At 40.3% G+C, this 13,972-nt stretch overlaps 1 protein-coding gene across 2 annotated transcripts in view; it reads right to left on the bottom strand.

Annotated features, from left to right (window-relative positions):
• The window catches only part of NAPB (NSF attachment protein beta), a 40,422-nt gene that overhangs the window by 9,501 nt on the left and 16,949 nt on the right, over positions 1–13,972 (bottom strand). The window contains exons 3-7 of one of the 2 annotated variants that reach the window (XM_081097848.1): positions 13,798–13,914; positions 11,252–11,298; positions 11,046–11,123; positions 5,868–5,923; positions 5,613–5,697 (exon numbers count right to left, since the gene is read on the bottom strand). In XM_081097848.1, the coding sequence (XP_080953974.1) occupies positions 5,613–5,697; positions 5,868–5,923; positions 11,046–11,123; positions 11,252–11,298; positions 13,798–13,914 (383 nt within the window). The remainder of the gene's footprint in view (positions 1–5,612; positions 5,698–5,867; positions 5,924–11,045; positions 11,124–11,251; positions 11,299–13,797; positions 13,915–13,972) is intronic. The other variant, XM_081097849.1, reaches the window with a different exon arrangement.

Here is a 13,972-nt window from a genome sequence, read left to right as displayed (position 1 = left end):
TGTGTGACAGGGGGCAGTGCCCCAACTCCCCTATCGGCCCTACTCTGTGAGTGACAGGGGGGAGCTTCTCAACCCCCTGATGGGCCCTGCTCTGTGCGTGACAGGGGGGAGCTCCCCAAACCCCTGATGGGCCCTGCTCTGCGTGACGGGGGTGGCGCCGCAACCTCCCCATCAACCCTGCCTTGAGTGTGACAGGGGGTGGTGCCCCAACCCCCCAATCGGCCCTACCCTGAGTGTGACTGAGGGTGGCATCGCAACCTCCCGATCTGCCCTGCTCTGTGCATGACAGGGGGCAGCGCCCCAACTCCCCAATCGGCCCTGCTCTGAGCCCGACCAGGGGGCTGCACCTAGGGATTGGGCCTGCCCTCTGCCACCCGGGAGCAGGCCTAAGCCAGCAGGTCGTTATCTCCTGAGGGGTCCCAGACTGCGAGAGGGCACAGGCCGGGCTGAGGGACCCCCCTTCCCCCCCCCAGTGCACAAATTTTTGTGCACTGGGCCTCTAGTTCTAATAGAAGAGTAATATGCAAATTGACCATCACTCTAACATACAACATGGCCACCCCCATGTGGACACAAGATGGCAGTCAGGGGAGGGCAATTAGGCCAGCAGGGGAGGACAGTAGTGAGTGACCAGGCCTGAAAGGGAGGGCAGTTGGGGGTGACCGGGTCGGGAGGGGAAGGCAGTTGGGGCCAACCAGGCCGGCAGGGGAGGGCAGTTGGGGGCAATCAGGGCCAGCAGGGGAGCAGTTAGGTGTCGATCAGGCTGGCAGGGGAGTGGTTAGGGGGTGATCAGGCTGGCAAGCAGAAGCAGTTAGAGGCAATCAGGCAGGCAGGCAGGCGAGTGGTTGGGAGCCAGCAGTCCTGGATTGTGAGAGGGATCCCAGATTGGAGAGGGTACAGGCTGGGCTGAGGGACAACCCCTGCCCCCGTGCACAAATTCCATGCACCGGGCCTCTAGTAATTATAATAAATGTTCTCAAAATATGCTAATTAGCAAAGTGAATTAAAAAGCATGACCTAACAATAAGCTGTTCATAAGAAACTCACTTCAGCCCTAACCTGTTTGGCTCAGTGGACAGTGTGTCGGACTGCAGATTGAAGGGTCCCAGGTTCGATTCCGGTCAAGGGCATGTACCTTGGTTGCGGGCACATCCCCAGTGGGGAGTGTGCAGGAGGCAGCTGATCGATGTTTCTCTCTCATCAATGTTTCTAACTCTCTATCCCTCTCCCTTCCTCTCTGTAAAAAAATCAATAAAATATATTAAAAAAAGAAAAAAGCCAAAACCGGTTTGGCTCAGTGGATAGAGTGTCGGCCTGCGGACTGAAGGGTCCCAGGTTCGATTCCGGTCAAGGGCATGTACCTGGGTTGCGGCCACATCCCCAGTAGGAGATGTGCAGGAGGCAGCTGATCGATGTTTCTCTCTCATCGATGTTTCTAACTTTCTATCTCTCTCCCTTCCTCTCTGTGAAAAATCAATAAAATATATTAAAAGAAAAAAAAAAAAAAGAAAAAAAAGAAACTCACTTCAATTATAATGATATAGGCAGGTCAAAAGAAAAAAGATGCAAAAAGACATATATAAACATTAATCAAAAGAAAGCAGGAAAGGCTGTATTAATATCAAATAAAGTAGACTTCAGAGCAAAGACAATTATACTATACAGGATGGGGCAAAAGTAGATTTACAGATGTTCATATGGAAAATAATACAATAATTAATAAAGAGTAATACAAGAATAAATTCCGTGTTTTGCATACTCACAACTATAAACCTACTTTTGCCTCACTCTGTATAATGATAAACGTGTCAACCCACCAAGAAGACATAGCAATCCTAAACATGTATGCAGCAAGCAACAGAGCTGCAAAATATGTGAAGCAAAGACTGACAGAAATGAAAGGAGAGAGACACAAACCCACAATAATAGTTGCAGACTTCAACACTCCAAGCTCATCAATGGATAGATCTAGAAAGAAAAATTAGCAAGTATATAGAACTCAACACCATCAACCAAGGAAATCTAAGTAACATTCATAGAACATGCCACCCAGGAACAGCAGAACTACAGAACATATGCCAAGAAAGACCATATTCTGGGCTATAAAACCAACCTTGACAAATTTATAAAAATTGAAACCATAGAGTGTTTTCCAGCAACAATGGAATCAAACTAGAATTCAACAACAAAAAGATAACAGGAAAATCTCCAAACACTTAAACTTCCCAACTCATTCTATGAAGCCAGTATTACGTTGCTACCAAAACCAGACAAACACATCACAAGACAAAAAAAAAAATTAAAGATCAGTATCCCTTATGAATATAAATGCAAAATCCTCAACAAAATATTAGCAAAATAATTTTGGCAACTTACAAAAAGGATTACATGACTATACAGTTAAGGATTAATTTGTCTAAAGTGAGGTCTGGCCGTTGTCCGTGACTCCTGGGTGGTAATTTCTAAATCCTTGGAATGTCCTGCCTGATAAGAGTCAACCACATCTACATGACTGAGCCCCAATAAAAACTTCAGACACTACATTCAGTGAGCTTCCCTTCTTGTCCATACTCTACACATACTTTCACACATTGTTAGGTGAAGTGCTGTCTGTACAACTCTACAGGGGGAGGACAACAGAAAGTTCCTTACTTGGAACTCTGGACCCTACCCTATGGCAGGCACCTCTTACTTTAGCTGATTTCAATCTGTATCCTTTTTATAATAAAACACAACTGTGAGTATGACAGCTTTCACTGAGTTCTATGAATCCTAGAGATTACTGAACCTAAAGATGTTCTTGGAGTCCCCTAAACGTTGCAATGACTAAGTAAGATTTGTCCCAGGAATATAAGGTTGGTTCAATATATAAAAATCAATGAAATATACTATATTAGTAGACTTAAAGGATAAAAAACACATGATCCTCTCAACAGATGCAGAAAAAGCACTTGACAAAATCCAATACCCTTTGATGATAAAAACAGTTAAAGTAGGAAGAAAAGAGAACTTCCTCAAACTAATAAAGGACATCTATTAAGAAACCTACAGCTATCAATACACTTAATGGTGAAAAGCTGAAAGCTTTCTTCGTAAGATGGGAACAAGGTGAGGATGTGTGCCCTTGCTACTTCTATTTAACATTGTATTGGAAGTTCTAGCCAGGACAAATGAAAGAAAATGAAGTAAAGGGCATTCAGATTGCAGAAGTTATGAAACTATCGCTATTGCAGATGACATGATTTTGTATATAAAAACATCCACAAAACAAAAATTAGAGCTAATAAATAAGTTCAGCAAGGTTACAGTATATAAAACTAGCATTTAATAATCTGAAAAGGAAATTAAGAAAATAATTCCATTTATAATAGCATCAAAAAGAATAAAATACTTAGGAGTATGTTTAACCAAAGAAGTGCAAGACTTGCACACTGAAAGCGATTAAACATTGAACAAAATTAAAGATCTAAATAAATGGAAAGGCACCTTGTGTTCACAGACTGTAAGACTTGATGACATTTTCCAAATTGGCCTATAGATTCAATGCAATCCCCGTCAAATTCTAGCTGGTTTCTTAGCAAAGATTGACAAGCTGATCCTAAAACTCATATGGAAATGCAAGAACTCCATATAGTCAAACCAATCTTTAAAGAAGAAGGTGGCCCTGACTGGTGTGCTCAATGCTTAGAAGTGCACACAGAAGAAAGGTTGCCGGTTCGATTTCCAGTCAAGGGCACATAACTGGGTTGCAGGTTCGTTCCCTGCCATGGCTGGGTGCACATGCAGAGGGAAACTAATCAATGTATCTTTCACATCAATGTTTCTCTCTCTCTTGCCCTTTCTCTCCCTTCCACTATCTCTAAAAATCAATGGAAAAATAATCCTTGGGTGAGGATGGATGGACAGACAAACAAAGTTCCTTGGAAGACTCTCACATTTCCCGACTTCAAAATGTACTACAAAGCTACAGTAATCAAACAGTGTGATATCGGCATAAAGACAGACATACATATCAGTGGATAAAACAGAGAGCCTAGAAATAAACCTTTGCATATTGGTCAATTTTCAACAGGGTACCAAGACCATTCAATGTCAAAAGGATGGTGTATTGAACAAGTAGTGGGTGGGAACACTGAAAATCTACAGGTAAAAAAGAATGTAGTTGAATCCTTAACTAAGACCATATACAAAACATTAACTCAAAATAGAATGAAGAGCTATAAAACTATAAAACTTTTAAAATAAAACAGGGGAAAGCTTCATGACCTTGGGTTTGGCAATTTCTTGGATATGACATGAAAAACACAGGCAAACAAAGAAAAATTTGAGTCAAGGAAAACTTAAAACTTTGTGTTTCAAAGAACACTAACAACGGAGTAAAAGGGCAACCCACAGAACAGGAGAAAATATTTGCAATCACTTATCTGATAAGGGATTAATATTCAGAATATATAAAGAACACCTAAAACTCAAAACCAGGAAACAAATAACCTGTTTCAAAAATGGGCAAAGGCCGTTACCGGTTTGGCTCAGTGGATAGAGCGTTGGCCTGCGGACTGAAAGGTCCCAGGTTCGATTCCGGTCAAGGGCATGTACCTTGGTTGTGGGCACATCCCCAGTAGGGGGTGTGCGGGAGCCAGCTGATCAATGTTTCTCTCTCATCGATGTTTCTAACTCTCTATCCCTCTCCCTTCCTCTCTGTAAAAAATCAATAAAATATATTTTTTTAAAAAAATGGGCAAAGGAATTGAATAGACATTTCTCCAAGGAAGATATATGAATGACCAATAAGCACATAAAAAGATACTCCACATCACTAATCATTAGGGAAATGAAAATCAAAGAAACATTGAGAGACTGCTTCACACTCATTAGGATGGTTCTCAAACAAGCAAACAGAAAACAACAAGGATTGGTGAGGATGTGAAAAACTGGAACCCCTGTACATTGCTGATAGGATGGTGAAATAGTGTGGTAACTGTGGAAAACAATTTGGCAGTTCCTCAAAAAGTTAAAAATAAACTTGACACATATCCCAGCAATCCTAATACTAAGTATATAGCCAAAAGAACTGCAAACATACACGTAACAAAAACTTGAACATAAATGTTCATAGAACATTATTCATAACAGCCCCTAAATAAAAATAACCCAAGTGTCCATCAGTTGATAAATGGATAAGCTGTGGACTATTACTCAGCTTTGAAAATGAATGAATTAATACATGTTATAGCATAAGTGAACCTTGAAAAAAATTTTACTAAGTGAAAGAAGCCAGTCACAAAAGGCCACACATATTGAATGATTCTATACATATTAAAGGCCTACAATCAGCAGATCCGCTTAGACAGACAATAGATAGTCTTTCCAGGGACTGGAGGAGAAAATGGGGCTTCTTTTGGAGATGATAAAAATGTTTTTGAATTAGGAAATGGTGATGGTTACACACCCTTTGTGAATATACTAAACACCACAGACATGGTATTCCTTAAAAGGATGAATTATATAATGTGTGAATTAGTCTTAATAAAAAGGAAAATTAAATTTAAAAGTAAAAAAAAAAGATTCAGAGTAAATTCTGCTGGAAGTTGAACAGACAGCAGTAACCTCACCTGCTCATAGATCTCGATGGCTTTCTGGTATTGCTCAAGCTGGGCAGCATATGCTGCCACCTTTAGCAGACACTTGTTAGCTGAACTGAAATCAAGAACCAAAGCAAAGTAAGTAACAGAGAAATAAAGTGACATCCCAGTACACTTTCATTTGGTACAGTACAGTACGTTTCGCTAACAGAGTATAGTAAACATTTATCTTTTATCACACTTGACAAAAATCCATTTAATTATGTTAAGAAAAGTAATACTTGCCTGTTGGATTCTTCTCCTTTGTAATAATCAGCCGATTGTTCATAATGTGCAATAGCCTGAAAACACACACATATCTTATTCAAACTACTTGTTTAAAGAGTTGCATTTAAAAAACTACACTTGCATGGCTATTTTTTCTTATAGATAAACCTACCCCAATAGTAAACCTTTCACAACTTGGCCTACTTTATTCAGGGAACACAAAAATGCATGCACCTCTCGAAGCCTGGCAGCAGACTGCTCGCTGTCCATCAAAATCTCTTATCCCCCTCCCCCATGGCAAATACCCAGCTATACCACTTCCCTAGCCTGTACTGCAGTTAGAGAAGCCATGAGACCTATTCCTTCCAATAGAATATAAACAAACATGCTGTAAACTACTCCAGGCTTGGTCCATACATCTGACTCTGCATCCTTCTCCAGGCCTTTTCCCTTCTCATGAGCCAGAATGGCAATAGCCAAGTCTAGAGTGGCAATGGAAGCCTTGAGCTAAAGGTGGCAGAACTTCTGTCAGCCTGGTTCCTAACTAATTACAAAGAGCAGAATGGGCTTTAAATCCCATGCCCCACCACTGCCAAACCCAGAATAGCTACGCTGGATTGTTGTTTTTGAGATATGTGAAGCCCTATTAAATTTAGATTTAAGGTTTGCTAAAGCAGCACAGATTATCCTCACTAATAACCTACGTGTCATCTAGATTAAAGGTCTTGTTTTCACTCTAAAATATGTGGTGCTGAATTCATAGTCAAGTGGAAAAGAAAGAGTGCAGGCTGGAAAGCTCAAAGCTCTGGTCCTGTGGGGCATAGATTCAGTGAAATCAAGCATATGACAATTCAGAAGGCAAAACATATGCAAGCTCACTCTTTCTCTTGAGAACACCCATGCCTTTCCCCAGGACTCCCTCTTTTCTCCAGAGCAGACTTGGGCCTTTCTGCCAATATTTTGATTAGTTTGGAATGCCCAGGAAAGTTTTTCAATGAATTTGTGATTAATCAAAAATAATCTTCTTCGAATTGTCCTCATTCTCAAGTATTCAGCACTAGTCTGCACTGTAATAAATAGGGTAACATAAGAAACATGACCAAATCTTTTTGTAAAGAGGATCAGTTATATAACTTCTTCCTAAGGAGGAAATGTGGCTACTTTCTTCCCAGTTCTTACAGCACCCCAGCACTCAATGAATAGAGTTGGGTTGAACCATATGGAACTATTGTTTTGGAGGTTAAAAAAACAAAAAAGGCCCAATGTCAACAATTTGGTTTAGCCTAATACTTATTAAATAATGATACTGGTTGATCAAAATGTTATAACTGTAAACTTCAGGTAGGTTTATTATAATATAAGAAAAATTTTAAATTTAGTTTTTAATAATGCTAATTAAACCAATAATAAAAAATTATAGTTTTCCCAAGTTTTGACAGAGACTGAAGTTGAAAGGAAAGCTTATCTACTGGCTTAGAGAAGTTTCAGAGTAAACAGGTCGGCCACATGTTATTTGTGATGTTTCACCTAGTTTGGAGTTTTAACAAGTAGTGAAACTTATGAAGCATATGCAGAACCTTACACACTAGAAATCAGCCCACTGTAAGTTATAGTCCCAAAGACAATAACATAAAAAGTAGAACAAAGCAACCGATAATAATAGCACACATAGCAATAAATCCAGAAACAACCCAGCTGACTATCCTGTGATTTAAGTGGCATGCCACAGGGATCACACGGCTCCTTGGGAGAGCGGGCAGGTGGCACAGTGCTGCAGAACACATGGGTCCTGAAATGAAACAAGGCTTCCTAGGACTGCACCCTCGTCATTAAGGCAAATGCAATTTCCAGGGTTCAAGCGTAAGGGTCCACTTTGTAGGTAAAATAGCTTTAAATATGGGATTGATTCTTTTAGAACACATACCCCCAGACAGGACCTAACAGGAACCTGACACACTACATGTAATAGTAACAAATAGTACTAAATCATGTCCTCTAGGGACTTAAGACAGAAATGAGTCATAATTCCTCTGGACCATTTAAAAAGGACCTATTTATTATTTGGTTCCATGTTTTACTTCGTGAAGTCAAAGAAGTAATGTGAGTTTATGAAACTTCACTGTTCACTATCTAAAATCTGTGAATGAATCAGACGACATATAGAGGCTAGTATTAAAAGGAAAGAAATTCATTTGTTAGAAATCAGATATAAAGTACTTGGTGTAACTGATTTTTTCAAACTTAAACTTAGTACACCAACCAAAATCTGATGGACCCACCAGAGACGCGAAGGCAATGTTTCTAAACATAGCAGGCCAAACATCAGAGAACACAATGAGCTAACCCCGTGTGGTTGAGTAATATTCTTAAATTGTTTTTTTAAAAAGAACACAATGAAAAAAGATGTCACCTACTGGTCAACTCGCAGAATGGCAGGAACACTGTGGGTAGTGAGTAATGGAAGTTTCAGAAGCTGCGTGGCAAATCATCAAATTTTTTTATAAAGAAAGAAAACAAGAGTGCACCTTAAGTCATTTTATTCACCCTCAATTTTAAGGAAACCCCTGTGGTGAAGTGGTTGCCCGAGCCCAGGTGCCGGAAGCCGGTCCATCCTTGCTGCTTGACACAGTCGCTGCAGGGAAGAAACATCTGCACAGCATATGTTTCAAGGGAGCTGGCGTATATGGCATACTGTTCTTAATATGTTTGCTCCCCTTCTTAGCGCTATGTGTTTTAACCAAGGTCACCTCTCCGGGAAAGGTTGTTTCCCCAGGTGGGGATTTTTCCCTGGAGTTAGGGATTAACAGGACTAAGGAAGGGAATCAGTAAAACCCCTTAACTAAGTGCCAGGCGGGTAGTTAATCACCTTAACTACTAACAATCTCACTTAAGCTACATAATTTTTACTTAGGATAATCTCCTTCAGTTACTTCCTTGTAGCTTAACAGAACAATAGAGTAGTGACCTTGGAATGGAGATAACAAACACCCTAACCTTTGGAATAGAATGGATAGGATTAAAATCAAATGGTATAAATACAGATGTAACAGGAGAATAAAAAAAGAACCTCGCTATGCTGATCAACTGAATGCTGTCTCCGTGTCATTCCTTCTTCACCGACTCCGTCCACATCTTTGGGAACCCCTGGACCTGCTGGGGCTGGACCCCAACACCCAGGCCCTGGCAGCAGAGATGGCACAAAGCACTTCTGCCTCCAGAGTGCTCTTCTGACCACTGTGGACAAGGAGTTGATGCAGTGGCTTCAGCTGGCAAGATGATACACAAATGCTCATCTCCCCAAGACTGAGGCCACCCCGATAAAGACAGGGAGAAGTGCTGAGACTTAGGAATTTTGAGGACAGGGCCTACAGAAATTGCTCACAGGTTGGATGTGGAGAAAGAGAAAAGGCAAGTATGCCCGTGGAGGGGAACATCAGGTGGGAAGGAAGGCCAGGTCAGAATTCAGTTTTACACCCGCTTGCCTTGAGACTACAGTAGAGAGGTTGGCAGACATGGGGACATAGGAATCTAAAGCTCAGATAGAGGTCTAGGCTGCAGACAGATTTGCAAGTCCTGGGATACAGACAGTACTTAAAGTTGTGATCCTGAGTGAGTACAGATAGACATACCGAGGGAGCAAGACGGAGAGAAGACAACGACCCAATTCTGGGGTCACACTACAGGGTGAGAAGAAGAAAAGGAACCAGCTAAGGAGTCAGGAAGAGAGCGCTCAGTGAGGTGGCCAGAGAACCCAGTGGGAGACGTGTTCCGGAAGCCAAGAAAGAAGTACAACAAAGGAGAGGAAGAATGACAACTGTTCAGTGCCACAGCCACGACCAGTGAGATAAGAGGCAACTGGAATCTTTCAGTATGTTTAGTGTTCATTATTCTGAGAGTGATGATCTCCACTACATTTCTCTTTCTGATTCACACCTGTGTCATCCGCACTACTCAGGAGGACAGCTTTACATAAACACTTGTCTCCAGTCTGAGTTGAGGCAGCCTCTGAAGTGTGGCCAATGTGTTTTCCTCTCACCGGGGTATACTCCATCCCTGCAGGAGATCCCTTCTGAGAAGACAGCAGGAGATAGGACAGTGCTGGGCCAGCTTTGCGTATGATCCACTTGTTCCAGTCTGAGTGAGCATAGGCAGTGGAACCATTGTGAGTCCTAGTTTTTCCATAGCCATAAAGCTGAAATGTGGTAACATTCATGGCATGCTACCAAGGACAATGTTTGGAAAACAGTATTCTCTCAAAAGGTGTTTCCTTCTTCCTCTTTTCTTTTGCTACTAGAGGCATACCTTGTTTTATTGCATTTGCTGATATTGCATTTTCATCAACATCAAAAAATAATCCAACCAGCAAACAGATTAGGACTCACCGAATGCTCAGATGATTTGTTTTTTTAGCAATAAAACCTTTTTATTAATTAATGTATATACACTGTTTTAATAGACATAATGCCACTGCACACTGCATAGGCTACAGTAAATCCTCACTTAATGTTGTCGATAGGTTCTACCACCTAAAGTGAAATGACATAACGTAACCAATTATACCATAGGCCAATTAATATACACAAGAGTTAAGTTCCTACAGTATCTCATCGTTACAATGGAACAACGCTGAACAAACGATGCTATACTAGGATGTGCTGTACAGTGTACACATAGCTTTCATATGCACTTGGAAATTCACATGTGTGACTCACTTTATTGTGCTTTTCACTTCAGAGTGGTGGTTTGAAACCAAACCCATGATATCTCCAAGGTATGCCTGTACTAGTCTAAACCACCACTTAAAAAGCCAGGCTTGAGTGAAGCAGATATGTGACCACATTGGTGTTCAGCTACCTTCTTCCCCAGGTTTCAAGGCCTGAAGACAAAGATGTGCAAATGCCCACAGTACTTAAGCTTCCTTCCCAGGGTCACAGAAGCCTCAGCAAAAGAGATGAAGATTCTAACATGAATCACATAAGCAGACAGGGCAAGTAAATCTTCACTAGCTCTCATCTCAAATACTTACTCCAGGAAAACAGTTCCTCTACTCCTTAGCCACCAAGCCCCTAAAACTTCCACGTGTAGCCATGCATGACTGTCACGCTACTCCATTCAACTCTGCTGGAAGAGGCAAGAGCCCCTGGAATCAGTTACCTGCTTCACACCAAGGTTATGAGAATGTGACCCATTGCTTACCTTCTCGATGTCTACAAGTTCAGTCTCATAAATCTCAGCAATAGTAATGTGGTGTTTGGCTGCGATTGTAAACCTTCCCTGGGGGAAAACAAAAAACAGAGTTATTTTAATGCCAATCAGTTTAGGAACAAGATAAAAAAAAATTACAGCTCTAAGCCATTTCAAGGAGTCCACCCCACAGTCACTCAAGCAAGGTAATGTCTTACCATATCTGTGTAAATGTCGATGGCTGCATTTAAGCAGTTGATAGCCTCTGAAGCGTAGGCATTTAAGAAAAACAATGAAAAATCCATTCAGTCAAAGAGGGTTCAAGTGAGCCTATTTTCCTAGCTGCTACTAGAACATTAAGGAGGTCCCATTTGGGGCAGAGGGTGGGCATATTCGTTAATGAGAAACAAACATGAATCATACACAAGTCCAGGCCCCCTCAGCATGCTCTGTCTGTAGCAGCTGCAGTACAACTTAGGGAGCTGGAGCTAGAGTGGTATTGGCTCGGTTACTCTTAATCTACGAGTGAGGACTCCATCCAGGGGAGAGATTGCATTATAAAGCAAACAAATGGGACTGTCATCAACACCCATCATTTACACCTGCTAAAACACAAATGTAATTGTATTTTTCAGTGACATCATGTATATACAGTATATTAATTTTGGAAGAAAGTTCTCTATAAGAAAGACGACTTCAACAGACTACTCTTCATGCAGCCAAAATCAAAGCACTTTGAAATCCCTGTTCAGACAACTCTTAAGTCAACATTTTGTACAATGTTAAAGATACTAACTTTTGGTGGACTAACATACACACAAAAGGAATAAAAAAATCTAGTAAGTGACAGTGTTGATAAAGTATATTATTTTTCCAAAAGTTAGGCTGTGTTCAGAACCAACACACCATCACAAAATGGTGGTGTTTATAATTCTGGCACATGTCTGAAAGCTCCACATTTATTGCTTCTAAAAGAGAGGTGGCAGAGTAAAAAGGCCTAACTAAAAAATCAGAAAGTAGATGAACAAAAGTTAAAAGCAATTTCCTCCTAAACTATGTAAGAAATGTGAATTCATTGTCGCTCCCTTAAAACTACAGGAAAATATAAAGAGAAAAATAAGCTACCTATGATCCCACTCAAACCCACTCTCATGTTTCCAGTATTTTCTAGGTGCATTTTTATGTGCACAGACTTTATTATGAATTTGAGGTCTCAATTCTCAGTTACCATGTAAACATTGACCAGGTCAATAAAGATTCTCTGAAATCAAGGACTGTAGTAACTGCATGATATTCTACAATACTGATGTATCATAACTTTACCATTTCATATATATATATATATATTTTGATTTCAGAGGGAAAGAGAGAGAGAGAAACATCAAGATGAGAGAGAATCACTAATTGGCTGCCTCTTGCATGCCCCCTACTAGGTAATGAGCCCACAACCTGGGCATGTGCCCTTGACCAGAATCGAACCTGGGACCCTTAGTCCGCTGGCTGGGGCACCATTCTTATCTCACTGCTCATCTAGGCTGTGTGCAGTATTTCACTTTTGGAAATCAACCGTGGTCAATCTCTACACAAAAGCTCTTGAAAATATCTTATTTCTGTATGATATAATCATAAAAGTTGGAATTTCTATGTTAAAATGGACTGCTAAAAGAAAAAAGAGAAATTCCACAGCTACCAGTACATGTGTGAGAGGGAAGGAATTAATGCTTTTAATTGTTAAATGTGCACTCCTCTAACTAAAAGAAATATAACATTTGCAAAATTTTACCACTTTAAATATCCAACTTCGCTCTTTCCTTAAAACAAATACTTTGAAAAACATTTTAAAAAGTCAGATGAATACTGTGTAAATAAGCTGATTTTTACCAGCGGATACTGCCCTGACAGGGTAGCTCTGTTGGTTAGTGTTGTCCCGATATGCTAAGGTTGCCAGTTCGATCCCCGATCAGGGCACATATAAGAATCAGCCAATGAATATATAAATAAGTGGAACAGCAAATTGATGTTTCTCTCTCTCAAAAAACAAACAATAACAAAAAAACCAATATCGGATATTCTAATTTCCCAATAACTGGATCTTAAAACGCGCTAAGTATTTAAGAGTGAGGAAACATGGCGTTTCCTCTAATAAGCAATATACATATTCATAAAATTAGGACATAATAAGTCTTAGATAAAATTAAAGCTAATTTCCAAAAAGTTCTCCAAAATGCAATATAAATGAAGTTTAAGAAAATGCTATTAAGCAACTAAACCACCAGGTTAAATTTAACATATCTTCTCTTCATTATAGCTGCAAATGATTAAACAACAATTCTTAAAAGTTACCAAAATCTCTATTATTCCAAAGTACAAAAGTTTATTTTTATCAGAACTCTAAAGGCCCAGCAGTATAACCTGTGAAAAAGGTCACCAACTTCAGCCCTACCATCCTAGAGCAGCGATTTTCAACCTTTGATCTCATGGTACACATGAACTAATTAGTAAAATTCTGTGGCACACAAAAAAATATAGTATACTTTTTGCTGATCTGACCAAAAAAAAGGTATGATATTGATTCATTCACACCGGACAGCTATTGTTGCGTTGGCTACTGTCATTTTAAAATTGGACAATTTAAGAGAAAAGAACTCAGTGCCCCTATCTAAATAGTCAGGTACTGCATGGTTTAATAAAAATGACTGTGGTTCGCCAGTATGCCACGGCACACAGGTTGAAAATCACTGTCCTAGAAAGAGGTGTGTCTTACCGTGAGGGTCTGCCTTTTTGTAAGCATTCCCAGCATCCACAAAGCTGGTGGCAGAATCATGTTTGCTCTGGAGCTGCATATGGAGTTTGGCTGCCTGACAAAATGCATTTCCTGCAGCTGAGGAAGATAAATTATTACAATTAAACAGAGAGGACCAAGTATCCCTACAGAAAAG

Source organism: Myotis nattereri (assembly GCF_964212035.1).
Source record: "Myotis nattereri genome assembly, chromosome: 8".
Lineage (NCBI taxonomy): Eukaryota > Metazoa > Chordata > Mammalia > Chiroptera > Vespertilionidae > Myotis > Myotis nattereri.
The sequence above is the reverse complement of the archived record's forward strand: the minus strand, read 5'-3'. Positions and strand labels throughout refer to the sequence as shown.